The sequence below is a fragment of the Aspergillus glaucus genome (genome assembly GCF_001890805.1).
Source record: "Aspergillus glaucus CBS 516.65 unplaced genomic scaffold ASPGLscaffold_16, whole genome shotgun sequence".
Lineage (NCBI taxonomy): Eukaryota > Fungi > Ascomycota > Eurotiomycetes > Eurotiales > Aspergillaceae > Aspergillus > Aspergillus glaucus.
The window spans coordinates 471,027-498,482 of NW_019170468.1; the positions used below are offsets into that span (position 1 = coordinate 471,027).

General features: G+C 46.9%; 10 protein-coding genes across 10 annotated transcripts; 7 read left to right on the top strand and 3 right to left on the bottom strand.

Annotated features, from left to right (window-relative positions):
- Positions 1–497: 497 nt before the first annotated feature.
- ASPGLDRAFT_37504 (uncharacterized protein) lies at positions 498–1,166 on the top strand (the record flags this gene model as incomplete). Its single annotated transcript, XM_022544829.1, has 2 exons — positions 498–527; positions 576–1,166. The coding sequence occupies 2 exons, from the start codon at positions 498–500 to the stop codon at positions 1,164–1,166; spliced, it is 621 nt and encodes a 206-aa protein (XP_022398899.1).
- Positions 1,167–4,854: 3,688 nt separating this feature from the next.
- ASPGLDRAFT_59728 (beta-glucosidase) lies at positions 4,855–7,445 on the top strand (the record flags this gene model as incomplete). The annotated part of the gene is made up of 2 exons (XM_022548393.1): positions 4,855–5,026; positions 5,087–7,445. 2 exons carry the CDS (start codon positions 4,855–4,857, stop codon positions 7,366–7,368), a joined length of 2,454 nt encoding a protein of 817 aa, XP_022398900.1. The 3' UTR covers positions 7,369–7,445.
- Positions 7,446–7,534: 89 nt separating this feature from the next.
- ASPGLDRAFT_27591 (uncharacterized protein) lies at positions 7,535–8,771 on the bottom strand (the record flags this gene model as incomplete). Its single annotated transcript, XM_022543671.1, has 2 exons — positions 7,535–8,175; positions 8,531–8,771. 2 exons carry the CDS (start codon positions 8,769–8,771, stop codon positions 7,535–7,537), a joined length of 882 nt encoding a protein of 293 aa, XP_022398901.1.
- Positions 8,772–11,677: 2,906 nt separating this feature from the next.
- ASPGLDRAFT_130924 (hexokinase family protein) lies at positions 11,678–13,573 on the top strand (the record flags this gene model as incomplete). The annotated part of the gene is made up of 2 exons (XM_022540996.1): positions 11,678–12,318; positions 12,370–13,573. The coding sequence occupies 2 exons, from the start codon at positions 11,678–11,680 to the stop codon at positions 13,571–13,573; spliced, it is 1,845 nt and encodes a 614-aa protein (XP_022398902.1).
- Positions 13,574–15,319: 1,746 nt separating this feature from the next.
- On the top strand, positions 15,320–16,994 carry ASPGLDRAFT_131200 (sugar porter family MFS transporter; the record flags this gene model as incomplete). The annotated part of the gene is made up of 4 exons (XM_022541018.1): positions 15,320–15,398; positions 15,479–16,200; positions 16,300–16,632; positions 16,689–16,994. 4 exons carry the CDS (start codon positions 15,320–15,322, stop codon positions 16,992–16,994), a joined length of 1,440 nt encoding a protein of 479 aa, XP_022398903.1.
- Positions 16,995–17,547: 553 nt separating this feature from the next.
- On the top strand, positions 17,548–19,675 carry ASPGLDRAFT_49619 (uncharacterized protein). Its single transcript, XM_022547142.1, has 3 exons — positions 17,548–17,825; positions 17,889–18,107; positions 18,178–19,675. Exons 1-3 carry the CDS (start codon positions 17,576–17,578, stop codon positions 19,350–19,352), a joined length of 1,644 nt encoding a protein of 547 aa, XP_022398904.1. The 5' UTR covers positions 17,548–17,575; the 3' UTR covers positions 19,353–19,675.
- A 488-nt stretch (positions 19,676–20,163) lies between these two features.
- On the top strand, positions 20,164–20,772 carry ASPGLDRAFT_49620 (uncharacterized protein). The gene has a single exon (XM_022547143.1). The coding sequence runs from the start codon at positions 20,288–20,290 to the stop codon at positions 20,606–20,608; it is 321 nt and encodes a 106-aa protein (XP_022398905.1). The 5' UTR covers positions 20,164–20,287; the 3' UTR covers positions 20,609–20,772.
- Positions 20,773–21,140: 368 nt separating this feature from the next.
- On the bottom strand, positions 21,141–22,616 carry ASPGLDRAFT_27595 (ankyrin repeat domain-containing protein; the record flags this gene model as incomplete). Its single annotated transcript, XM_022543672.1, has 3 exons — positions 21,141–21,979; positions 22,219–22,415; positions 22,576–22,616. 3 exons carry the CDS (start codon positions 22,614–22,616, stop codon positions 21,141–21,143), a joined length of 1,077 nt encoding a protein of 358 aa, XP_022398906.1.
- A 660-nt stretch (positions 22,617–23,276) lies between these two features.
- On the bottom strand, positions 23,277–24,872 carry ASPGLDRAFT_27596 (acyl-CoA dehydrogenase family protein; the record flags this gene model as incomplete). Its single annotated transcript, XM_022543673.1, has 7 exons — positions 23,277–23,731; positions 23,789–23,878; positions 23,947–24,189; positions 24,231–24,408; positions 24,458–24,483; positions 24,535–24,640; positions 24,696–24,872. 7 exons carry the CDS (start codon positions 24,870–24,872, stop codon positions 23,277–23,279), a joined length of 1,275 nt encoding a protein of 424 aa, XP_022398907.1.
- A 370-nt stretch (positions 24,873–25,242) lies between these two features.
- Positions 25,243–26,290, top strand: ASPGLDRAFT_131053 (SDR family NAD(P)-dependent oxidoreductase; the record flags this gene model as incomplete). The annotated part of the gene is made up of 4 exons (XM_022541009.1): positions 25,243–25,345; positions 25,404–25,628; positions 25,696–25,957; positions 26,017–26,290. 4 exons carry the CDS (start codon positions 25,243–25,245, stop codon positions 26,288–26,290), a joined length of 864 nt encoding a protein of 287 aa, XP_022398908.1.
- Positions 26,291–27,456: the final 1,166 nt, after the last annotated feature.

The following is a 27,456-nucleotide window of genomic DNA, read 5'->3' on the forward strand; positions in this document are numbered from 1 at the left end:
GTCATGAAGAGTAGATTCAGGCACTGCAAAAACTTTGGCAGCTTGTGATTTTGATTTAAATTGACCTTTTTCATAGGCTGAAATAGCCATCTGGATTTGATTTTCTTTTGAAAGTGGCATTTTTTATGGTAAATGACGTGTTGAAAGAAGGGAGTGGTAGAATGGAAGGAAAACACGCGGCTCGGTGGTATCCGCGGCTCGGTGATTGATTACGTTAATGTTAGTGAAACTGTGACGGTCTCATGCAATAGGAATCTATTGGTAGACTATCTAACGAAATTCTAACATGAGGAGAGAAAGGAAAGAGGCAGGCCTGCCGACGACGAGCTATCTAGTGTGTGCGATTATTCATGAGAGTCTTGAGCGATTTTTTGAGCTTTACGAACAGAGGCTCACTAGCCAGTTGCCTTCTAATATTCAATCATCAGCCTCACAGGATGATGAGCTTGGATTCCTTCTTAATTCTAGTCAGCCTCGGGAGTCATTTTCATCCCAGAATGATGAGCTTGCGCGGTATCTTGGAAGCAGTAAGTATTTGCATCATAATAAGAGGTTCTTTATTAATACTATAGTAGGTCCATTGCCTAATGCCTACTGCACCCTGGGTGTTCTGGAAAGACCATGAAGATGAGTTCCCAGAACTTGCTAGTCTTGCACGGGATGTTCTCTCAATTCCTGCCACTGGTGCTGGTGTTGAGAGACTCTTTAATTCTGCATGTGATGTTTTTCATTACCGCCGCGGCTCCCTGAATGCCTCAACTATTCAGGAGCTTATGATGTTTATGTGTACAACTAAGTTTGAGGTAGAAGAGGCGCAGCTTGCATATTTATGGGAGTTTCTTACACGGCAAGAGCGAGAAGCAGCAGAAGAGGAAAGAGATGTACAGCAGACACGGGATAGTGTTGATCCAATTAGTGATAATGAGGAGGATAGCTCACCTGCTAATGTGCAGCTCATGGCACCAAGCAAGCGTGCTTTAGGGAAATGGCGCAAAAGCCATGATTCTGAGGCAGAAGGTGAGGTAGACCATGAGCTTGATCATGATGATGATTATGGTGATCACCCCTTGCCTACAATCCCACAGCGAGAGAGTACGCAAATATGGAACTCAGGAAGGAACCGCAAGAAGCCTCGCCGTGAGGATGATGGCTTTGAGTACTATTAGCTATGCAAATAGAGTAATGTCTTATGTCATGGATAATTTTAACTAGTTATTTCCAAGCCTACATGCTGTAAGGACAATACTCGAAAATTACTAAATATTACTAGCAAAATCATAAAGTTATGCAAGTCACAGGTGTTTCTATTTTGATTAGGGCTTGGGTCAAATGGGTATCTGCTTCGAACTACCCATTACCCGCCTATGGGTGGGTATGGGCCTGCCGAGGTCTAAATTTGAATTGCTTTAGGGATCAACTCGCATCGTTTGCCATGATGATATTTGTCGATATTGGTATAGATGCGGCGTTGAGCCGTTACATATCTGGCACAACTAATAAATGTGTAGTTGGTGATTGATTGATTGATTTGATTGATTTATTCAAGTTTATAGTCCATATCCAGCTCCTGGGGCTATAACAGACTGTTCGAGCCTTGGGCGGGGGAGAATCCCCCGCTCCTTTCGGGTTTACTACTTAATCACATGTTCTTGCCTGTTCCTCACCTCGATCTGGCCTCATCGCCCGGGCCATTTCCCCCCAGGGCCCAGGACCTCCTCGTCTTCCTCACTTGTTGGGCCACTTGTCACGGAGCATGGACGCTAGCGAGCTGCACAGCATGTTTGATCATTTTGGCCTGTTTGGTGTAGAACATTCACTGAGCATCGCTTAAACCCCTCGCGCACACTAGATAGCTCGTCTCCGGCAGGCCTGCCTCTTTTCTTTCTTTCCTCATGTTAGAATTTTGTCAGATAGTCTACCAATATATTCATATTGCTCGAGACCGTCACACCACTTAGCCCCCCCCCAACTAATCTCCTTCTGCCTGTTCTATTCTTTCTATCGCTTCCAATCCCCATTCATCTTGTGCCCGTGCTTGCTCCCAGGCTTACCCGGGGTCTTTCTAGCACCCATGCCAGTGTCCCGTAGGCACTGTAAAATAGCCTGAGTAGCCCTAGGGTCCCCGAACAGCCTTGCCTCCTGATAGGCCTCCTTAGGCCTCGAAATGGTGCGGTTCCGGTTCCAACATCTAGAACCTCGAACCGCAATTGCATAATTTTGCCAAGATTTTCCGGTTTTGGATAAAATGATGATTCATCTTGATTTTCTACTGTAATCTACCGCTGTTCTGGCCATTACATCCATGAACATTACGGTGTAGCCATATCTCTTCTGAAATTATACGGGATTCGTCTGTATTTAAAAAATTTAGCATCGAAAACTGTAGAACGTCTCAGCGTTAGTAGATTTCAAGCTCTTGGTGATTAATTATGGTCGGAACGCTCGTTGATGCGGCATATGGTGGGAACTATATGTATTTTACCTGAGTACTATACTATCATCTTCGCTAACATTTCTCTGTTCGATCCTAGAAGCCGCCTATGGCATCAAACTGGGTTAATTGGAAGGCCTTCTGATAGTCTAGGTTTATAAAAACATCATTTCATTGTATAAGCTTGCTCTTTACCAGTAATATTCTCTACTAATCCCTACAGAAAGATAACACTTTCTACTACTGATGATAAACTTGTGACGGTCTCGTTCAATAAGAATCAATTGGTAGACTACCTGATGAGATACTAACACAAGGAAGGAAATGAAAGAAGTTGGGCCTGCCAGCGCTGAACTACCTAGTGTGTGCAAAGGGGTTCCTGCCCTATATCCAAACAGGCCAAAGTGGTCAAGCATGTCATATTGATAGCAAGCACTCACACTCTGTGACCCTACTCACATACTATTATTTTCTGATCTGAGCTCCATCACTCACTATGTCGCAGAGCCAGGCCCCTCAGTCTCAGTTCTCTGACAATTTTCCTCCATCAATTTTAGAGCATAATCCTTTGGATAACCTCTCCTTCCTTCAGATACAATTACTATTCCAAGGAATACCGCCCTGAGCATGCCCTGAGCACACCCTCTCCATGTCTGGACACCACCTGCTATTCCTGACCCTTTGCTGTTGGTTTACCAGTTCTCAGGGGAATTTGCCTCCCAAAGCATGAAAGAGATCCCCATATCATTGGCCCATTAATGTCTTCATTCAGCATGCATGTTTTCCCATCGATGGCAGTGGAACAGCCAATACATTACACTGCACCGCCACAAAATAGGGTACAAATTACAGTCAAATCACGTGTCAGAATACATGGTGTAAATGGCTGTCACATAAAAGACTGTATTGTTCCGATACCATGTATGGGTATTGTCAAATCCCTCACTTCTCTCGTTTGGGGCCTTCCATCGTCTGGATCCTCTTTTGGGGTAGTCTGTGGTGTTTCATCACACCATGCTATACAAGGCCGATCCATAAATGTCCCACAATTTCAATCTCCCCGCATCATTATCATCGGTTGAGGTTTAGGCTACTACGGGCGCTAGGCGAGGGGGGGGGGGGGGGGGGGGGGAGGGGGTGTGAATATGGGCTAAAGAGTGGTTGATTGGGTGGTCGGTCGAGCAGACCGGCCAACTACCTAATTTGGCCTAACGAGGGCGCTTCTGCTTTCGTACGTATACGAACATATTCCCTCTTGGATGATTCATAGGGCCCAAGAGTATTGTTAGAGCTGCGATCGGTATTGGACTTGACATTGACAAAATTGTAGTTCAGTTTGGGAGTGTACAATGGACGGCAAGATACTCATACTCTGAGCGGGTAAATAAACCCCCCCCCTCCACTATCCCCAACTTTATCCGCGGGGCTAAATTAACACTATGTTGCCGAACTGGGGTCTCCACGCGGAACAACAACAGCCTATATATTTCCTCCGAGTGTCGGCAGGAAACTTTCCCCATGGGAGGCTTGACAGTTCCGACCAGACCGACTGAGACTAGCTGAAGTCAATACTGAGCAATTTGGAAAGCCCGGCGAGGCAGTCCGCATTCCCTCGGAGATTTTATGTTTGGAAAATGTCGAATCATGACTAACCAGACATACATTGCTTTCTACACAAGGAGGTCTATCAACTGCCTCTTTTCACGTTGCAATGTGTCAGAAGAATTGTTGGTCGGGTTAGCCCTTCTCTTGTCGGCTTACTACTATATCCTAGCAGTAACGGGTTGTAATTGAGGGCAAAATGAAGATGAGGTCACCTGCGCACAACACAGGAATTGAAACAGACAATTGGAAGCGCCCGTTGAGGATAACACTGTTTTGTTGACTGTGGGTCGTAATATGCTGTGGTTGCCGTCGTCGGCGTGAAGGAATATATGCCTCATGGTCTGATGGTGAACCAAAGCAAAAACCAGTATACTAGACGATGGACTAGCCGAAAGGAACATTACCAATGTTGTGCGGGAGTGAAGAGAGCATTTTTCATGGTTCAATGTGTCCAGCCGGCAGAATTTCGGCATTGCAATGTGGGGGTAGTGAGGTCATTTTATGACTTGGTGGTTCATGGCTATCTCGATGGTCCTTGTCTATCGCATCCCGTCGTCCTTTAAGCCTTTCAGTTGTGGGGAAGACACTCGGTACGAGGCCGAACCCTGGCTTTCCAGTCGGAGCCTCTTCGGCACCACGCGAGCCGGGGAAAGCAAACCTTGATGTGGGGATAAAATATTGAATTACAGCACCACCCCAGAGGTTGACCAAGAAGAAAAAAATAAATAAATAAATAAATAAATATAAATAGAGGAATTCCTGATGAAAAAGAATCAGTTGACGTGGGCTCTTCTTCAGAGACAAACAAATTGTACACCATGAAGACGGTGGATGCTACCCTCCTCACAGGGCTGCTGCTGGCCTCCTCTGCGAGTGCCAGCACTTGCCAGGCCCCCAGTTCGTATACTGGCACACCTTTCAGCTATGTGCAGCCCCTCAACACCACCATTCTTAGCCCCTACGGCCACTCACCCGCCGTCTACCCTTCGCGTAAGTGCATACTTGACCGAATTCGGCCCTTTCTGTTCAGCCGATGCTGATCCCCGCCAGCAAAGACGACAGGTAATGGCGGCTGGGAGAAGGCAATGGCTAAAGCCAAGGACTTTGTCTCCCAACTGACGGTAGACGAGAAAGCCTGGATGGCAACCGGCCAGCCTGGTCCCTGTGTGGGCAACGTCCTTCCCATTCCCCGCCTGAACTTTAGTGGACTCTGTCTGCAGAACGGTCCGCAGTGTGTTCAGCAGGGTGACTACTCGAGTGTCTTCGTTAGCGGTGTGTCCGCAGCTGCTAGTTGGGACCGCAACCTGCTCTACGATCGAGCCTACGCCCTGGCCAAGGAACACAAGGCCAAGGGCTCTCACGTTCTTTTGGGCCCTGTTGGCGGTCCCCTTGGTCGCAGCGCCTATGGCGGACGTGCGTGGGAAGGCTTTGCCGCCGATCCCTATTTGACCGGAGTTTGCATGGAAGAATCCATCCTGGGAATGCAGGACGCCGGTGTCCAGGCAAACGCAAAGCACTTCGTCGCCTACGAACAAGAGATACAGCGGAACCCTACCTATGCCCCCGACGCCAACGCAACAACCTACATCCAGGACTCGGTCTCCTCAAATCTGGACGACCGCACAATGCACGAGATCTATATGTGGCCGTTTGCCAATGCCGCTCGGGCGCGTGCAGCCAGTTTCATGTGCTCGTACAACCGGGTTAACGGCTCGCACAGTTGCCAAAACTCGTATGTGCTGAACCATCTTCTCAAGAATGAGTTGGGATTCCAGGGCTATGTCATGTCCGACTGGGGTGCCACCCACGGTGGAGTTGCATCAGTCGAGAGCGGAATGGACATGACCATGCCCGGTGGTTTCACGTTGTACGGAGAGCTCTGGACTGAGGGTTCTTACTATGGCAAGAACCTGACAGAAGCAGTGAACAATGGTACCGTGAGCGTGGATCGACTGGATGACATGATCGTTCGTATCATGACTCCGTACTACTGGCTCAACCAGGACAAGAACTACCCCAGTGTCGACGCTTCCGTGGGCCCGCTGAATGTCGACTCTCCCCCGGATACCTGGCTGTATGACTGGAAGTTCACTGGCACGAGCAACCGCGATGTGCGCAGTAACCACAGCAGTCTGATTCGTGAGCACGGTGCTGCTTCAACCGTGCTACTGAAGAACGAGAGAAACGCCTTGCCCCTGCGTAAGAACATGCGCAATGTTGCCATATTCGGTAATGACGCTGGCCCCATCACCCAGGCCACTACCGTGCGTGGAAACTACCAATATGGTGTTCTGGCCAACTCGGGATCCTCTGGTTCCTGCCGGTTTAGCACCTTGTCGACACCACTCAATGCCATCAGCTCTCGGGCCGAGGAGGGTGGCGCAATTGTCCAAGTGTGGATGAACAACACATTGGTCGTCGAAAACGGGGCGTCCGCGTTGTTAGACCCTCAGGTTCCTGATGTCTGCTTGGTTTTCGTCAAATCGTGGGCTGTGGAAGGCGAGGATCGCCAATTCCTGGAGTTCGACTGGAATGGCAGTGCCGTGGTTGAGTCCGTCGCCAACTACTGCAACAACACTGTGGTGGTTACACACTCGGCTGGAGTCAATGTCATGCCCTTTGCCGACCATCCCAACGTCACTGCTATCCTCGCTGCTCACTACCCCGGAGAACAGGCCGGCAATTCCATTGCGGATCTGTTGTACGGCGACGTCAATCCGTCAGCCAAGCTGCCCTATGTCGTTGCGTACAACGAGTCCGACTACAACGCACCGCTGACGACCGGTGTGGCGACCAGTGGCACTTATGACTGGCAAAGTTGGTTTGATGAGGAGCTCGAAGTCGGATACCGGTATTTCGATGCCCATAAGATTCCCGTCCGCTACGAATTTGGTTTTGGTCTGAGCTACACCACTTTCAACCTGACCAAGCTTGTCGCCAAGGCCAACCATCCGAGCAATCTGACTGCTTTGCCGGCACAGCGCCCAGTTCAACCAGGTGGTAATCCAGCTCTCTGGGACATTGTTATCACTCTGGAGGCCCAGGTTGCCAATACGGGCTCTGTCGACGGCTTCGCTACCCCGCAATTGTATGTCCAGTTCCCTAAGTCCACGCCATCAGGCACACCTCCGAGCCAGCTCCGCGGCTTCGACAAGGTTTGGCTGCGCGCTGGGGAGAGCAAGACTGTCAGCTTCGACTTGATGCGCCGGGATGTTAGTTACTGGGACGTCACTGCACAGGACTGGCGCATTCCCGCCGGTAGCTTCACCTTCAAGAGTGGCTTTAGTAGCCGCGACTTCAGAGCAAACACAACTGCCACTTTGGTGAGGTAGAAGCTTGCAGAATAGAGATGTGATATGAGTTATTATAGTTACAATGATCATGGTATATAGATGAATGTGACTCTTTGATGGGTTGTTATAGAGCAGTTTAAGAGCTTATTCACTCTCCATGTTTCCCGGTTAGTTGGTAGATCAATCGCTATATCGCTATATCCTTTCAGCCTCTTTTAAATATACGTTCATCAGTATTTGAGCCATCCTGCTGGACCTGGTCGTAGTACTCCTCGAACTCATAACCCAACTTCTTTATGAATGCCTCCAAATCATTTCTCTCGTGTTTTGGAAAACCCCAAAATGCCTCCTTTCTAGAGTTCCAATTATCCAACGCTGCTATTATCACTGTCTCCGTGACCGGGAGCTCACTTCCTCTGCAATCAAAAAGCAGCTGCAATATCTTTCGCCCAACTCCATAATTTCCTGCGGCTTCTAAAACCACTTTCTCTGTGATTGGAAGCTTGTTCCCTTTGTAACAAAGTAGAATCTTCATTGCTTCATGCCCGTGGTACCAAATCGAAGCTACTGCTTTAAAAACCTCTTTGGTGATTGGAAGATTGTCTCTGAATTTGAATAAGGACTTCATGATATCCGCGTCACGATGGTCGTTTTCAACGATCTGTACTACCAGATCTTCTGTAACATGTAGTTCCTCGCCGCGCTGTTGCAGAAGTAGAGGTATTATGATCGCTCCGCAGCCATCCTTAGAGACAGAAAATGTCAAGTTGTCAGTTGTAAACAGGCAGTTATTCTTGACACCCCTGAGTTGAGTGTTGAATCTATGGTGTTTACGATTACAAGCGGCTAGAATACGTATTCATTGTACCACAAGGGAGAAAAAGCAGCTTATGAAAGTCAAGTATTGTCCCACGGCATATATAACAACACGATATCATTTTTCCCCCCCCTTTCTCCAGCTTCTCTATAATCCCGGAAGCCCCAGCATTGATACAATCCTTCCGTTCTTCAACCAAGCTTTATTTTTGCATGCTCACAATTCCTCTCTTTCATCGTCGTCAAGTTCGCAATCGCAGCTGTCAGACGGAATACTGCGGCGAACCCCTTATACGAACAGTATCTCTGTTTTGGTTGAGTGTAGTTTCAAATAACACCCTGTCCCTCAGGACCATGAACCCATTCAACGAATTTTTTTGCATACATTCTTTGTGGGGATCTGTAAGGTTATTTGAGGTGATTATGTCGGCTGGGTTAAGCAGTCGGTCGTCTTTTTCACCAGTCTGGTAGATCTGAATACAATAATCATTGAGATACTTAGGCCCACCCATCAGCGTGAGGCAAGTACCTCGATCTGTGATAATGTATTCCTCCTTCATAATGGCTTCCGTCAATGCTTGGACTGGATAATCATAAACGGAAGGGGAAGAAGTTGTTGTATCCATGATGTTCATGAACTGGCAACCAATCCCATTAGCAAGAACGTCCTCTCTGCATTTTTACGTCTTACGTGTCTTATGTATGGATATCCAGATGGCACACTGATCAACAAACCAATGTACAAATCATTGTTGTGGGTGCGATCAGATCGTCTCAGCTGTCCACCAGGTTCGGGCCGTTCCATCCTTCCCCTTTCCTTCATAACTGGGGAGCAGAGATCCATCTTCCAACATTTTTGCTCAAACTGGCAGCTATATCAACCCTGGAACCCCACATGAGTATCGTACGGCGTACTACCAGAGACCTGGTATCACGGGCTCGGAATAGTAGATACCAACGAACTGAATTCCTATCTAAACTATTGTAGCCATCGACGAGAATATCGAATCTGGAGAGGAAAGAAGAAGTGGGATCTATCTACAGGGAAAAAAGGGGTTTTATCGATGGGTTGAGTAACCGCGCTAAGTGCTTTCTTTGTCTGCTTGGATGGCGGCGTTTGTCGATATCAGTCACTGGGGCGGCCTTGAGGTTCTAAGCCGTCACAGCCGCCATGGTCAACATAGCCTGCAGGGAACTGGCAAACAAAGGAAAGCCTGAAGTAGGAGATAAAGAAGGTGAGGGTAACAGCAGTTTCATGGATGAGGACGGACTTTGAAAGGATGGGAAGCACTGCAAGAGATGTTCATGGGAGGGAGGAAGGATGGAAGCAGAGAAGGACACAGTCAGCATGATGGGACTTATGACTGGAGAGAACATGATGGTTGAGGGGAGGGACATAAACGGCTCCTCCGCAGAGACCGCAGTGAGAGTGTCAAGGAACATGAAATCCGTGGCCGTGGGAATACGCTCACCTGATACCAAGACGGGAGTTGGTTAGCAGGACTCCTAAAACGGCCGCCTGCTAACCGTCACATCGTTAAATAGAGTGGATAATTACCCAACGAGGGGGCTATGGGCCTCATATTTTGAATATAGATAGATTTATATATGCTCCATAGGCCTATATAAATAGATTTTAGATAACTAGTTACATGTGTGTATAAGTATGACAAAGAGACGTATAAGTCCGCCATGCGGCTTTGTGTCCTAACAAAGGGGGTCTTACCTCAGGAACTCATAGGGACAAGAGGCTGAAAGTTATCTGCCGGCCTCAAGTACTCACCAAGCTGGGGCATGATATCCTCAATCGTCTCCTGGATTGGATGAGGGTACTAGTGTGATGTCTACTAATGTAACTTGCTGCTGCCTTTGCTGCCTGGTCTGCCTGCTCATTGGATGGCCACTGTCTGTCCCCGGTTGACCAGCACCTGGGCCAGGTTGACTGCTTCTAGTGCTGCAGTCTGTCCTGGGCGGCTGGGCCTACTCTGGTGTGTGAGTGTCCCAGGCGGGCTATGGCCGCTTGGGAGTCCAGCAGGATGGTAAATGGTGACTGGGTCCTTGCTGTCTGCCTTACTGCTTCTTGAAGGGCTTCCACAACCCCTTTTAGCTCTGCGTCGAAAACTTCTGCTTCCTGGAGCCGCCACATGAGCCCCGGGGGGAGCCCCTGAGTCTTGCAGAGAGCCCAGATTCTGGCTTCTGCCCACTGTGTGAACTACATACAAATTACAAACTACGACGAAAGTGGTGCCAAGACTTTGAGGTCACGTTTTTGTCTTTTTAAGTTCAACCAATTAGATCCGAGGTTTTTCTATCAATGAGAAGCGCAGAAAGTCTGGCAAAGTATACCGTAATAATTTGCTTCGCTTTATTGGCTATCTTACATAGTTACTTTGGGACAGCGATAAGACGCAATAGGTGGGAAACTCAAGCCCTGATTGGTCACTCGGACCAACATATCATCCGGCCTCAGCCATATATAGAAATCAACAGGATGAGATGAGTGTTGCAACAGTGTGTCCGAGGCCTGCGACAACCCGGTGGCATCGGGATGGAGGCTGGGAAGAGACAGCAAAGAATCATAAGTAGGCAAATATAAAAGCCATTCCCAGCTATGCTCTACTAGTACATATGTTATAAATCTTAAGACTGTACTCGCCCGTCCAGTGTCACATCATCTTATGCCGATCAAAGGTCGCATTTGTTGTCCTCCGTCTTCTCCATATTAACTCGCCTCTCTTCTCTTCTTCTCTTCTTCTTACCTCGCATCCTCTCTTCCTCTCTTTTCTCTTCTTATCCGATCCTTACTCTACTCTGTCTACTTTATTTCAATTTCCTTGACTACAGCGACATCGCAATGCTCCCATTCTCCGGCTGGTCTTGATTGATAAAGCGATAATAACATCTTCCCCGCTTTGCCATTGCGATATCCAATTAATGCTTCAATCCTTGCCTTTTCTTTTTTCATTTTACAATCTTGACTCTATTGAACATTAACCAGCCAAGGAATTCATCCTGCTATATCATCCATTGTTTAATTTGGTGCGTGTGCTATACTCACAACAAATGACCTACAGCCACTTTGGACAGGTCTACTGTACACTTCCCCACAATCCCCTCTGCTTCATAATCCATTTCACTTATATTGAAGGCCCTGTTTTTCCCTTACTCCAGGTGGAATTGTGATTGCACTGCATATGTGCATCATTGCATCAACAGCAATGTTGTTCCCCCATTTACAGTTACAGTGACTGACCAGCATCATTGTATATTTCTTAACAGGCTATGACTTAATAATTCCTCTATCCTTTTACTATACAGTGCATTCTTGACAGCTTAACTTGATATTGGTGAACTCAACCATCTTGTGATAGTTACCATTACTCTGCATCCGCTCCGCATACTCCTTGAACCCAATCCAAAACATTCCACTGCGCAGCAAGCGATTGAATTGTTTATACTTGTCACGGCATTTTTACACTATCCTTCTTCCTCGAATTTTGAGACCAACTCTATTCATGTTCTGGAATGAATGATGGCACCAATAACCCCGGTTCACACAGAGACCAATAACGACGAACCGCATGAACATCTGCATGATGAAGATCCAATTGAGGATGAGGAGGAGGATGAGGAAGGCTCAGAGATAGACCCGGCAGAAAGAGAACATCTTGCGCATCACCAGATGGTAGATGAGTTCCTGTCTCCCCTTTTGCTTGACGAGGCCATCCTGTACAAGCTCGCACGGCGCTTTTCTACTGTGTATCATCACCTGGTATCGACATCAGAGCAGCAGTTCCACCAGACACCAGTAACCAGGTTGCCCAATGGGAATGAAACTGGTCAATATCTAGCAATTGACGTCGGAGGGAGCAATCTGCGAGTTGCTTTTATTGAATTGCTAGGGGAAGCTGCAGATGCAACCATTTGCTCTACAGATGCTTCTGAGGGATTCTGTGATGCAATTCACAAAGCACAGAGGCAACGTGTACGGTGCACCTTAGAGAGGGCATGGCCCATCCAGGAACATTTGAAGCTAGACAAGGCAGAAGATTTATTTTCTTGGATTGGAGACTGCATTGCGGAAGTAGTAGCTGAGAGTTTATCCTCAGATACAATGAAAGGTAATGTTCCTAAGGAATTGGATATGGGAATCACCTTTAGCTTTCCTATCATGTGAGTTCTCATTTGATCATGGCCCTGATCCTATTAACTAATCAATCATAGGCAAGAATTCCTTCCAGAAGCCACTTTCATGCCCATGGGCAAAAGATTTGCCATCATATCTGACCTCAACCTTTGTAAGATCATCTCGAATGGATATGAAAAGCATATGAGACGGCTATATGAGGATGATGAGCCATTGAGAAAGTGTCACAAGCTCTTCTCCTTACCAAGACTCAATATTGCTGCCATCACCAATGATACTGTTGCAATGCTGGCATCACTTGCTTATGCTGTGAAATCCCTGCCCAATAGTCGAGTCGCCATGGGTATCATTGTGGACACAGGATGCAATGTAATGATTCCCATGAAATTCAGTGCCTTGCATGAATCCAAGGCCAAGCATATGCACTCAACTAGTCCTGACGCAGAGCAAATTATTGCAAACACCAAATGGAGTATTTCAGGAGCAGCATCACTGTTGAAGGAGCTTGATATCATCACCAAATGGGATGCTAAATTGGATTGGACATGTGCTCAGCCAGGATTTCAACCATTTGAGATGATCGAAGGTCAGTATATCGGTGAACTCATCCGCCTCATCCTTCATGACTATCTTACAAATCTTGCTGGAGTCCCCAAGGACAACCTCCCTGCTACTCTACTCCAACCTTACACCCTTACCACAAGTTACATCTCTGACAATGTGGCTCATGCACGGTCAGACCAGGACCTTGCCAATGAACTGAATCACTCCCTGTCCCCATCTGGAAACAGCCAATGGAGCTGGAATGCAATGTCTGCAGGAGTCTTCCGCAAGATCGCCAGGACAGTCCAACGCCGGTCTGCTGGTCTTATAGCCGCTGCCATTGTTGGACTGCTAGCATGCATGCGTGAGATTGAACTAAAGGTTGATAGCAAGGAGAACTTGCTGCAGACCTCCAATGCTGCTATACAGGAATACAACAGCAATGCACATCCGTCCAAACAAGGACCTGAGGGCTCTACCATCCAATCTCCATTTTGCCCTGTCCTCACACCACCCCCAGCGGACTGGCAATCCGGTCCTGAGGAGCTGGTCGTTGCGTATACGGGTGGCATCATTCAGAACTACCCGAACTTTAAGGAAACATGTCAGCAATATATCGACCGGCTGATTATGCGGACAGGGCCGCAGAAGAGCGGGAAGTCGGTGTTTTTGCGGGAGGCCTTGGATGGCGGAGTGATTGGTGCTGGGGTTTTGGCAGGGATGGTGGTGGACAGTTGATTTATTTTATTTTATTTAATTAATTAATTTTTTTTTTTTCTTTTGCATTTTTCTTGCATATCTTTATGATGACATAAATGACCATTTTTATGATGTACGTCTTGAATGCTGTTTATGGGTATTTTAAGGATATTGGGAGGTAGCGGTGCTACTTCCGTTTATATTTTGGAGCACTAGTTTGGTACTTGAATGCTTAAAATGTCTAAGCTTTCTTGGCGTCTCTATACAGCCCTGGTATGGTTCTTCTGAAGATGCTATAAGTATACTAAACATCATATTGCTGGGAATTGGTGACACTGGCTAGACACCAATACCAAGAGCCCATCTTCCCTGCATCATTTCATCCTCACTGCATTGCCTTATATATTTTTTTTTCTTTTTCTGCGGCAACCGGCATTACCAGTCCTTACAGCAATCAGTGTCGGATTTTTGTCATAGAGTGCTCAGCTAGGATAATGGAACATCCATCTCATGAGTTCTACCTAGACAGCTATTGACGAGAATAATTGTGACACCTCAACGCCTCAACGCCGCCTCAGTGGCTGATATTGACAAACGCTGCCATGCAAGCAAACAAAGAAAGCACTTAGCGCGGTCACAGAACCCATAGCTAAAACCCCGTTTTTTCTGTAGATATATTCCTCTTCTTTTTATTTTCTCTCCAGATTCGATATTCCCGTCGATGGCTACACTAGTTTAGATAGGAATATCAATTCGTTATTATCTATTGGTCCGAGTCCGTGACAATAATCAACATGAGGAGGGAAGAAGAAGAAGAAGGGGAAGGGGAAGGATGCCGCCATCATTGACGTGGCTAATAACCCCACTTCAGACACGTGAGGAAGCATGTACATGACCAGGCCATCACAGTCACTTTCTGTTTACTTCCGTATACACCGCCTAGTTACGACATACTTCCTACCCATGCCCAATCGTATCTACGGCGGATATGATGGAGAGATGATAGGATCGGGGAACTACGGCTATGCAGTCAGCATCCTTTGACTAGGGCCAATGCCTACATGCATTATGCACTTCGTATTCTTTTTGTCTCTTTGAACTTCTTTCACAATGCTTTCTTTTTGTGACGGTCTCGAGCAATAGAAGTCTATTGGTAGACTATCTGACGAAGGAAAGAAGCTGAGCCTGCCAGCGCTGAGTTATCTAGTGTGTGTGCAAAGGGGTTCCTGCCCTATACCCAAACAGGCCAAAGTAGTCAAACATATCATGCCGCTGGCGAGCGCCTGCGCTCCGTGACACTTTTTAGGCACATCAAATGCAGTTGCACAGGCAGTTTTCGATAGATATTGGCCTCTATGAAAAGCCTCAATAGCTGGTTTCATTCGCTCTTCTTTAGATATCTTATTCATGATGATTATGGTGATAAAAATGAGCTTGAAAAAGGCGGTGTACTACCCAGGGGCTAAATAAAAGAAATATCAATTTCCTAGCAATCAAAAATTGAATATTTTAGTTATTGCAATTTGGCCGCTATAGATTGTTGTAGGCAATTGCTCTAACACAAGAGAAAAAGGAATTGATCACTGTAAAGATCACCAATGCAGATCAATGCGCAGATCACCGCGCAGATCGCTAGGAATGCTAGGGATATTGCAGGCATTCAAATCCAGCTCAGGGATAAAGGTCGATAAAATAAGCAGGAGAGTAAGAAAAAGAAGAACACATTCAAGACTACAATCTTCCTCAAACATGGCAATTTTCACCAATGCTGTGACCAACGTCCATATGTTTTCTCCAAGAAGCAAGATACTGCTCATTGCAAGTTATATCTCATTGACGGGCCTTTTATACGGTCTCGACACAGGTAAGTTTGTACCGCCAAATACTAATCCCAGAAACACTGAAGGCGATGACACTGTACTAAGGTGTTGTTGGATGCTCTAGGTTCGATCGGTGTCATCAGTCAAATGGAGCAGTTCAGTGCATCCATCGGCGATCTATCATCTATGCAACAAGGGGTTTATGTGGCCTGCATTCTGCTCTCTTCGTCGATCTCCTCTTTGGCAAGTGGCGACATCTCTGACCGCATCTCTCGCAAATATGGAATTTTCATCGGTGGTATTCTATTCTTGATTGGTACGGTCGTTTCAGCCGTTTCACCCAACTTCGCCTCTCTCATTATCGCTCGTTTGATAACAGGGTTGGGAATGGGTCAGACGATTTCGATGGCTACAGTATACTTGGTTGAGATTGCCACGGCGGATATCCGTGGAGTCACTGCTTGTCTATTACAGCTTTTTGTGGTAACTGGAGTCATGACCGGGTACTTTATCGCCTATGGAACGCACAGCCTCTCTGGCAGTCTCGCCTGGAGGACGCCGTTTATTGTGCAAGCCGCTATGGCAGCCATATTTTGCGCTGGAGTGCTGTTCATACCCTTTTCACCGAGGTGGCTGGTCCAAGCCGGTCGAAGCGACGACGCGAAAAGGGTGTTATTGCAGTTGCGGATACCACCTGCCGTGGACGTCGAGCTGGAAGAGATTCAGAAGAGTTTACAAACCGGGGATCAAAATGCCGTCTCCAGTTGGAGAGAAATCGTCCACCGCAAGTATATTAGCCGAACAGCTCTGGGTGTTTTTCTGATGTCTTTCCAACAATTAACTGGGGTAAGCGACCGCTACATCGAATACCGGCGGAATACTTCATCTCCTTTACTTCTGTTGTTGCTATAATGTAAAAGAAGCTGGTTATTAACTGTTGCTTAGATTGACGTCGTCTTATACTACGCTCCGATCATGTTCCAACAAGCCGGCTTCACCTCGGAGAAGGCATCCTTCCTCTCCTCCGGGGTATCTGGTATCGTGATGCTGGTGTGTACAATTCCAGCTCAGATCTGGATCGACCGATGGGGTCGCCGCAGACCACTTATCTTAGGGGGCTTAATCTGCTCATTCTCCTTCATTGTAATCGGATCACTGTATGCCAAGTACGGGGAAACTACCGGGGGTTCGGCAAGGATGACTTCCAAGGCTGCACAATGGGTAGTAATTGTGCTGATCTACACATTTATAGCCAACTTTTCTTGGTCTTGGGCAGTGGTAAGTGCTGTTTGGACTACGCCAACTGGTTGCCTACTAATGAAGTCTGAACCAAGGTTGGTAAAATATACGCCTCGGAAATCATCCCGACCAGGCTGAGGGCCAAGGTATGTGCTGTGGAACTTCTAGCTAATTGGATTGTTAATTTCATTGTCACTCTTACTGCACCATTGTTCCTACGATCTTCTCCAAGTGGACCGTATTTCCTATATGGGTTCTCCACAGTCGTGGCTGTGGTCGTGTGCTACCTCATGCCAGAGACAAAGGGAAAGAGCCTTGAACACATTGAGACTATGTTTGATAGAAAGAGTGATGAGCGATCACACGCTGAGCTGCAAGACAGACAAGAGGCAAGAAGCTGAACATGAGAGGAGCACGGCCTCTGACAATGAATACATATTATCTCCTCCTTTGCGTTGTTGCGAACGTCGATAGTTGTATAAGGCTACCTGAATGAAGATGTGCCACTGGCTTATTCCTGCCGATAAGCGTAATACTCGAGGCATGGTGGCGTGATCACAGGCATTAATTACATAGAATGAAACTATAATTTAATTCTACAGGTCATCGATTGCTACAATTGCCCGGGGTTACCCTCGGTATACATGAGCTGGATTGTGCATTATGGTTCCAATTGGAATATCAAAAGTACATCGTAAGATCTACAAGAGTCTGCAATAGTAACTTTTTGGTAATTACTAGTTTCCCAATTTGAGAACGCGTAGAGAACGTGTATTGTAGTACAGTATATTGGTGGCGAGCTTCTTGTGGACCCCCGTGAGCGTGCATATTACTTTTGCACAAGGAGTCCAATCCCTCGTCGTTCCAGTCGCAGAAGTGCAAGGATAAACCATGTTGCCAGAGATCATCGATCTAGCGATCAACTCTGAAAAGTCTCCAGTGCCTATAATATGAGCTATTTATGTGGCTTCAGCCGTAGCTAATGTACATCTGGAAAAAGAAATCAGAAGCGGTCAGTGCCAAAGACCTAGATACTCACATGTCAGAGAGAACGAGTCATAGGGGCTCTTCATCTGCTTGGATCCAAAGCATTATAAAAGCAGGTGGTATCTCATCATTAAAAGTTCAACAGCCATCGACACCTCAAGAGAAATACACTTTTTTATTGTCTTATTTTTTCATCAAAGTTTCTGACACAATGGATGTGACACAGTGTAAATTAGGCTTGCAAGGTAGGTTCTATGCTGTGTCTGCTACTATTACAAAGGATATCGTGCTCAACCAGTTCATTGCAGCTCCAATTTTCTACTTGCCGTCGGACGTTGAAGGGATACGGAAGGCGATTTTAACTGACGGAATAGCTTTCGTGGAAAAATGTGATGAGACGTTACTTGTCTCCCTTGCTAATGAGTTTGGGGAAATCGTTCGACCTCGCAATGAGAGAATTGAAGGGAGCGGTGTCAGTCATATTCGATTCGCTCCGAATTTGGCCGGCAAAGGATACAGTTCTGAAGGTTAGTCCCATCAGTTTGGATGGAAGTATGAGTATGTAGGACACTGATAATAAGCGCATGGAAACGACAGAGTTATTCTTCCACACGGACCGAAGCGGATGGGATGTACCGCCGCGATTTCTGATGTCGCTTCTCAAAAGTGCATCGGAGACGGGAGGCGAATCCCTGCTGGTGGATGGCCATCGGGTTCTGAAGGCCATCAGAGAGCAAGATCAGCACCTATACCGTCTTGTTACCAGTCCAAAGTACGGAAGCTTCCGTGCAGACGATGGAACATTTGTACCAAGGCCGGTGTTCGATGAAAGTGAGGGTTTGCTTCGCTTCCGGTTTGACGATGGCATTCAACTATCAGCATCCATGGTTTCTGCCTTGCCTAAACTGCAGGATACCATCTTCCAGAATGCCTTTGCCGTCGCGCTCAAGGCTGGTCAGGGGTATATCGTGGACAATCACCGTTTCTTGCACGGTCGAACCTTGTTTTCTGGTTCACGCGAGTTACTCAGAGTTCTTGTACACCCTCAACCGGAGCGACGGGATCTGACTCTCTTATTTGATATTGACGGCACTCTCTGCCGTTCTGAGGAGCTCAGCATCGATGCCTACTTCTCTTGTATCAGCGCGATCATGGGAGAAGTGATCACTCACAGAAATACCCCGGTTAACCTGCACGGGCGCACGGATCTGGGCCTGTTCCATGCTATCATGGAGTACCATGGCGTGGATGACAAGTCTCTGATGGTCGAGAAATTCCAGCAATTACATCCACGGTATCTTAAGGAGTCCAACAAGAAAGGATTAACAGCGGTAGAATGCCCGGGAGCAAAGGAAACCTTATCCTGGCTCAAGGAGTATCAAAAGGATATGCATCCGTCAGTCCGCATTGGCCTTCTTACCGGCAACTCGCGTCCAAATGCACTTCTGAAGCTGCACGCGGCCGGCATTGACACGAACATTTTCGACCTTGATATTTCCTCCTTCGGGGATACACACCTCGACCGCAAGTCCTTGTTTCAAGACTCCTTGTTGAAATTGCAAGAGCGCTATGGCATGGGCGTTCATGCCAGTGATGTGATCATTGTGGGTGACACGCCACTCGATATCGAGTGTGCCAAGAGTGTGGGAAGTGATATTATCGCGGTCGCTACTGGGAACTACACTGTCGATGATCTTGCCATGCTGCAGCCTAATCTCTGTTGCTCCCAGCTGTCTGAAGCAAAGGAATTCTTGGCTCTAAAGTGCGCTTGATTTGATCAAAAGAAAATTTCACCTGGTAAACGGAGGCGTCACGGTGCCAGCCTGCCATCTATTGATCCGAATTAATAGTCGGACCGAGACTGGCAAGGTGCCGAGAGGTGATAGGATCGGGGAACTACGGCTATGCAGCCAGCATCCTTTGACTATGGCCAATGCCTGCATGCATTATGCACTTTATATTCCTTTTGTCTCTTTGAAATTCTTTCGCAATGCTTTCCTTTAGTAGCTAGTTGATGGCCGCCAGATTGTCTATAAATAGGCCTTATGATTAATAGTTTTCTCAAATCAGAGTTCTTCCTCTATTCACTCCAGCCTTATAAAACAGTGTTGTTTCCGCTCTACCAAAGATGCAGCTTGTAGAACTTTGGCCATTCAGCACTGGACTTCAATATATAGACTGGGCGGGTCGGGCCGGCATTAGGCCTATGCTTAAATACCCGCACATTCCTGCCAAAATGCCAATCATTTCCCTTTATAGTAATATTCGGGTTAGGTTAGCCCAACCCACTATATTATCAGGGTGCAGGGTCAGGTAAGCAGGTGAACAGGAGATATATTAGGAACTGACAAACAGGATAGCTACAGGTCAGGCTATCTACGAGTACATAGACAAGACGCAGCTCAAAGAGCTGCACAGGATTGGCGCCGGTGCGGAGAGATATTGATAAGGAATAACGTCGGACCGACTAGACGAGTTCCGACTAGATGAGTTCCGACTGGCCGATGACATAGGCCAGCGTGTACACACATTTAGATAGACAAGCACTCAAGCATTCAGATTATCATATACGAGAATATATTGCACCCTTTCGTTTTAATAGATTCTTCCATATAAAACCTCGTCTAATTGCGGATCATTGATACCTCCGATTCCCCGAATCCCCACTTCAGATATCTCTGAAATCAGCCTGGCGGCCTGGCCTCGGATGAATGCCGGGCCCCTAGAGCAGCTTGTTGAGGACTATGACATCCTAATCAATAATGACCCAGACACACCCACGAGGCCCAAAACCTCTCCAGGGCTCTCGATAATCGACTTAGCCCTAACTACGCCGGAATTAGGCCCCCTGGAAGCCTGGGAGACCTACCCGGAACGGCCAACGGGCTCAGATAACGAGGCCATAGGCATGCAATGCCCCCTCCCCAAACAACCAAGCCAGGGAGGCCCCAGAGAGACATTGCAGGATGGAGGATCAAGGAGCTTCAGGGGAATTGTCACGGAGCATGGACGCTCTCTAGCTGTATAGCATGTTTGCTTACTTTGACCTGTTTTGGGTAGGGCATTCACTGAGCATGAACGCTCGCTAGCTGCATAGCATGTTTGATTGCTTTGTCCTGTTTGGAGTAGGGCAAGAACCCCTCGCACACACACTAGATAGTCTGTCATCGGCAGGCCCTGCCTGTTTCCTTTCTCTCCTCATGTTAAAATTTCGTCAGATAGTCTACCAATAGATTCATATTGCTCGAGACCATCACAATAGGGCTTCATGTTAAAATGAGTCTTAGCGCCATCATCATTGGATCCTACAACCTGCTCACTGATATCCCTCAAGTGTGTTGTTCCGGTCTCTCCCACTTATCGGCTTCCGCAGACATCTTGAGTACTGATCTGTGTACAATTATTAACCTCGTCATGGCTACTGCATGTGGAAAAGCTTTCAGATACAGATGAGGAACAGAGGCATAAGCACTCCCAATTAATCAGATCCATCTATTCATTCTATTACAATAGGCTATACATAAAATAAAACCCCTTATTATCGAGTTGTATTTGAATCATTACTCAGTGACCCCAAACTCTTCAAGCACTCTCACCACACGCGGATGTCCAGTAGACTTAGCAATCTCCAGGGCACATTCCCCTTTATCAAAGCGACCAGGCACCTGATGTAAACCTCTTTCTAAGAATACCCGGACAACATCAGCTTCTCCATATTCTGCTGCCCTCTCCATGAACCTGAAGTAAACAGGATGGACTTCAGCCCCCTGATCCAGAAGTAGCGTTACAGTCCGGGCAAAGCCACGGCAGGTGGCCATGTAAATTGGATGAAGGGATCCACCATTGATATCAGCCCCCTTTTGTAGGAGGAACAAAATTGTTTCATTATGGCCATTGAAAGCAGCAAGTCCCAATGGAGTACTGAAGCCCAAGTTAATCTCATCCTCGTACTGTCTGTTGATATGAGCCCCTTTATCCAGCAGTAGAGGGATCGTCTCTGTTTTGCCACAGAATGCTGCATATCGGAGCGTACGGTTCCAGTATGTTTGAAGTGAGCTCTCTGAGAGAGTACTGGAATCTGCACTCCCAATAAGCATTTTCAGAATATCAGCATCTCCCCCCATAGCTGCAAAAGCGATTGCCTTTCGGTAGCTGGAGGATGATCTTGATGTGTTAAATTCTGGCTGTAGAAGAAGTTGCACAACCTCTTTATGAGCCTTTTGAGCAGCAGCCTCAAGAGCAGTGCCAGGACAGTCGAGAATATCAGGGAAACATTGCTCAAGGACATCCTGTCCACATCGCCTCTCTACTGTCCGATAATCCTCTTCAGTGCGGGGGTAACTTCCACCATCTGGATCTGCTCCTTTATCCAGGTGCAGTCTGACAATCTCAAAATGACCTTTTCAAGGCAGTATTTCGCAATGATGGACCAAGCATATTGCACCTAGCATTCAAATCCACGCCTTCCTGTCCAAGCATACGTTCAACCAGTTATATATTCCCAAGATAGGCTGCAGCGGACAAAATGTGCTTTGGTGCATCACACGTTTGGCCGATCCCCAGGCGCATTGAGCGGTCAAATTCATATTCGTCTATATGGCCAATATAATACAGGTCTTTTCGGCAGGGTGGCCTAACTTCCCTGGTTGGTTCTCCTCATTACATAACCCAGGCCAGCAACCATGAAGTCGATGACTGCGCGTGATACGGTCAAAGGGATTCGTTGGTCTCGGCCGTCGAGACTGGATCCTTTTTGATCGGAAATATCGTATTTGATGAGCTGATTGGTGACGTGTTTGATGGTACGTGCAAAATAGTCATCCCTTTTGCTTGAACTGTAGACCACATATTGCAGATACTCAGGGCAAAAGGGCTCTGGATTGGTAAAAGCAAATAAGTGCCTTGTAGTGCAGATGGCTCTGGTGACTTCTTGATAGAAGAACTTTGCATGGATTAGTCTGATTTATCATGATCAAATACACCCTGTGTTCTCACCTGACAAACTGCATAGTGCAGCCGTGCTGCCAATGACCCATTGCCAGGGCAAGTTATAGAGCCACCAGAGCCAATTTTCATTGGAGATAACCAGGAGTGGGAAGTGGATGAAGTCCTTGCTTCTCAAATATACCACCAACGACTGCAGTATCAGGTCAAGCAGGTAGGGGTTTAACTTGAGCTCCTGTTGCATATGTTAATCAATTGAATCAGCCTCCATGGCCGAACCCCGGTTACCACATTTGGGTACGTCTTCTCAAGCTTTGGATCTACCAAAACGGTGAAATCTCCACAAAAGGAATCGGTATTCTCTGGCCACAATGAAAAATTCATTGTGGCCACCCACTTCAAACCAAACCCTGACTTGAGCGATATATATGCGCCGCGGCCAGTTTCGATTCGAGATCACACTAGCGTCCACCGGAGAGGCTTGAGCGATGGATGGAGTGTCTTGAGGGTGAGGAGAAAGTGGATTTCCTGGGGATGCTTCTGACGATTAATCCTAAGCAGCGGAAAACTGCTCGATCATCATTGAATGAGCTTTGTTTAGCACCCTGATTTACTGTCTATATTGTCGATAATATGAGAATACTTTGATTTCAGTGGGCGAAGATGGTTGATTTACTAAGGGGGCCATTCCGGCGTCCAAGGGTTGAAATGCGTGGATTGATGCTTAGCTTACTAGGTAATACAATATACAGTTATAGGTTCGCCAATCGCCGTTGCTGTTTGGCAATCATGTCCATCAGAATCTCCTCGCTTCCACCGCTCACAACCAAAACCCTGACATCGCGACTGATCATTTCGACGCGCTGCCCTTGTCCGCCCCTGGAGTACCCCAATCCCCCAAAGATTTGCTGAGACTCTCTTGAAATTTTCTCCAGGTTGTGCGCTGCTTGGACCTTCAGCATGGCTGCCAACGGAGAGAACTCGATGGACGGCATGCGCACAGAGCGATAGACCAGTTCTTCCATGTATGCCTGTGTCGGTTCGAGCAAGTTGACCATCTTCGCAATCTTTTGGCGAATGACTTGGTTTTCGAACAGAGACTTGCCAAATGTCTTGCGTTTCAATGCGTGCCGATACGCGTCTTCATAGGATACCCGACTCAGGCGAAGAGCCGTAATCCCCACCCAAAGACGTTCATGGGCAAAGGCTGGATTTGTCAGTGAATGTTACTGTATCTTAATCAAGTGGTGTTTTATCGACGTACTTGACATGATGATCTCGAAACCCTGGTTCTCTCTTCCCAAGAGGTTCTCGGAGGGAACATGTACTTCGTCGAATTCTAGAAATGTCGAACCTGTCACGTATATCTAATTAGTTGCAATTGCTTCCTCTTCAAACTAATAATCCAGGAAGATACCGTACCGCTTGAGCTGACTCCTGAGTTCTCCATCTTGCGTCTTGAAATGCCCTTCGTATTCAAAGGCACAATGAACATCGAAATTCCTTTGGCACCGCTAGGGCCAGTTCTTGCTGCTACCAAGCCATGATCCGCCCAGCGACCCTGAGTGATCCACTTCTTCTCTCCATTGAGCATGTAGCTGCTGCCACCTAGAGTTTTAGCTGCAGTCATGGTTAATCCAGCCACATCGGAGCCGACTGTTGTAGCTGTTAACTAGATCCCATGCAGTCTGGGCATGCATGCTTACCAGCTGGTTCGGTCACACACAAGCAGTGTCTCTGTAGCCCTTGTAGCAGCGGAGCGAGATACTTTTGCTTCTGTGATTCTGTCCCGTATCGATCAATGGGAGGTCCGCCAACGGACGCGCCGCCGTTGATGCCCCAAACCGTGCCTAGACAACCACATCGGGCCATTTCATCGATGACCTACTTGGATTTAGCAGAATTTCATTGAATGATTAATACAATAACTTACAATAGCATCATGAAATTCATCCCATTCTTCATTCAACCGTCAGCGCATGATCACGAGCAAGGGTGTATCATCAATACCATCGACGCTCAGCCCTGCCGGCAAAGTCACACCCTGAACAAAATCCCGAGGTATGGGGAAAGCCGACGCAGCTAAAAACCCTAATTCTGCGTGTCGTTTGAATGCCTATTCGATTTCGTGTTATGATTAACTCATGGGTTGGGTTGGAAGTTGAACGTACAGTCTCCGGGATATCACCCTGTCTCTCCCATTCTTCCACGTTAGGAGCAATTTCGGTATCCACGTATTCGCGCACAAAGCGCTGCAATCGATGATGGCTGGGTTTGTAATAAGGGTGGTCCTGTCGATGGTGCCATGATGGGTCTGCACCGGGGATGTCTGATGCAAGAGCTTGCATTGTTAAGTTGTTCAACTGTCGGATATCTGATGAAAATTGAGTTCGTTTTGTGTCAAATTATCATCTCACAGAATAGCTAACTGGGCTTGGTTAAGTATTCTCACGCTCATGAATCTGTATAATAGCAACTCGGGGCCGATGTCTATATTCCGAAATATGCAGCATCATTTATTCCGAAAGTGGGAAAATTCCGAATCGGTATTTACCATTCACCATAATTCGCAAGAAAGCCGATTATGAATCTCGGAATACATTCTCACCGGAATTAAGGTGTTGACATAAATTTTCCAGACGATAATACAGGCAATAAAAACGTTATCCCATGACTGAATACGGCATGTACAAATCCAACAAGGCCGGAGTAATCAATATGGCCAGCGACAGGCTCAATCAAGTTTGTCAACATCTAGAAGGAGTGACAGACCCAAGCCGAATTGATGGCCATGTCATTATTGTGACCGGGGGTGCACAAGGTACAATCATTGTTGATCAGCATACATGTTTCAAGCTTCTGACAATCCATTTAACCAGGTATTGGTAAAGCAGCTGCTCTCCTTCTGAGCCAGCAGGGTGCCACTGTCGCTATAAACGATTTGGACAATGATAAGGCTCAAGAGGTGGTTGATGAGATCCGCCAGCAGGGCCGAAAAGCCGATTCTTTTGTCGGCAATGTGTTGGAGGAAGGGTTTCCCCAGAAGTTGGTTGACAATGTCCTGCGCAAATACGACAAGATCAATGGCTTAATTAATAATGCTGGTATTTTATGATGGACTGATAGTATTCCTTTACACAAAATAGTTGGGCTGATGTGAGTCTGGTACAGGATTCTGCCATGACAGTGCCATTCACAAGATGTCCGATGAAAAGTTCGACATCATCATGAAGATGCACAATTATGTCCCTTTCCAGATGACCCGCGCGCTGTCATCATACTGGATGAACCCTCGAAACAAAGATTTACCCAAGACCATCATCAACGTCTCTTCCACCTCTGGTCTGCATGGATCCATGGGCCAGATCAACTATGCGACAGCAAAAGCCGGAGTCGTGGGACTTACCAAGACCATTGCTGCTGAATGGAGTCGGTAAGTCCTTACTGCTGTCAATTTCATATTCTCAAAGTATATACTAAATGGATCCGTAGATATAATGTCCGTGTGAACGCTATAGCGTACGGCTGGATCGATACCCGTATCACTCGACCTCCCACTGAATCCGAAGTGCTGGAATTGGACGGACAGTCTATTCGCCCTGGGATTCCGCTAAAAGCAAAGAAGTGGCGTGATGTGTCTGATATTCCTCTAGCAAGACCAGGAACGGCTCATGAAGCTGCGAAGGTGATGCTGTTTCTAGCCAGTCCGTTGTCATCATATGTGACCGGCACATGCATTGAATGTACAGGAGGCCGATTTATGTAGACAGTAGAAAATGATAAACCACAGAAACATTATATGTCTATATTCTATAGTTAGCTACTATCATTCAATTTCATCCAATCCGATTTATGCATTTAGCGATAAGTATGTATGTTCCGGCCGATCATCTATAAAAAGGACTTCACGGCTTCCCCGCATTTTCCCTCGGCAATCCTATTCTCAACGGTTGAAAACACCGGTGTGAGTTCAACTATTTTTGGGAACTTCAACTAGTCCAAGCAAATAACAGCAACCGAAGAAGAAAATGTCAAATGTTCTTCATGCTTTACTCCGGAGCCAGGACTCTGCTGAAAACTCTCACACGGATCCTCTACACCAATTGACTCGAGACATAAATACCGACAACTTACCAGATCCTGTCGAAAACAACCCAAGAGCACGGCAAGCAAAAAGAACCAAGTATATCGCACGAGCCTGGTGAGTCTCAGAACTTGATGCTGTCTCGCTTATTGAACCCACGCTAACCGGAAAACAGCCAGGACTGCCAGCGTCGTAAGGTCAAGGTATGATCAACCGAGATCGGATGCTTGGAAAATATATCTTGGCAGTTTCACTCACCGAAATCTTGGGGGATAGTGTTCCGGAGATGATCTTTGCAACCATTGTAGGGCAAGGGGCACGCCGTGTATTTACACACGGGGAGCTCGGAGGGGAAGGAGACAACGAAAAGAAGTCCGGTATGAAAAGCTAGAATTAATTCGCGTGATAAAATCTGTATTGATGAAATATGCAGCGTACCTGTTGAAGCGAGGCAAGTTTCTCCTCAGCAGCCATTGAGAGAAATCAGAAACAATCCCGACTCCCCGAACGATGCGGACAGGATCAGGTACATCTCTTACAATGTACAAACATCGTGCGCTCTGTTGAAACTGATAATAGATGGGACTTTACAGTGACATCTGCGCCTCCTTGTCTCCGACAATAGATGAAGCGATCATTCCAGAAGCGTTGGACGAAGAAGAAACCGATGCCTATGACGTACTAGAAACACGGCCACGAAGTATTTCATTAGCTTCACAGCTCCAATCTCTGCGAGACTTGATTAGTTTGGATCAGAAACAACAAATGCCAACAGCAAGTTCCTCAAGGCCTCCTCCCCTGCTCCGTCGAGTCGTTGCGGTTGAGCTGCCGCCTTTGACTCGGCTCAA

What these genes read in the sequence shown, in the direction of transcription:
- ASPGLDRAFT_49619 (XM_022547142.1), top strand. Translation starts at nt 17,576, where the DNA reads ATGTACATCTGGAAAAAGAAATCAGAAGCGGTCAGTGCCAAAGACCTA. An exon ending in GTGTAAATTAGGCTTGCAAG is followed by an intron (nt 17,826 to 17,888) that starts GTAGGTTCTATG and finishes AGTTCATTGCAG; the next exon opens with CTCCAATTTTCTACTTGCCG. An exon ending in CAAAGGATACAGTTCTGAAG is followed by an intron (nt 18,108 to 18,177) that starts GTTAGTCCCATC and finishes TGGAAACGACAG; the next exon opens with AGTTATTCTTCCACACGGAC.
- ASPGLDRAFT_49620 (XM_022547143.1), top strand. Translation starts at nt 20,288, where the DNA reads ATGAATGCCGGGCCCCTAGAGCAGCTTGTTGAGGACTATGACATCCTA.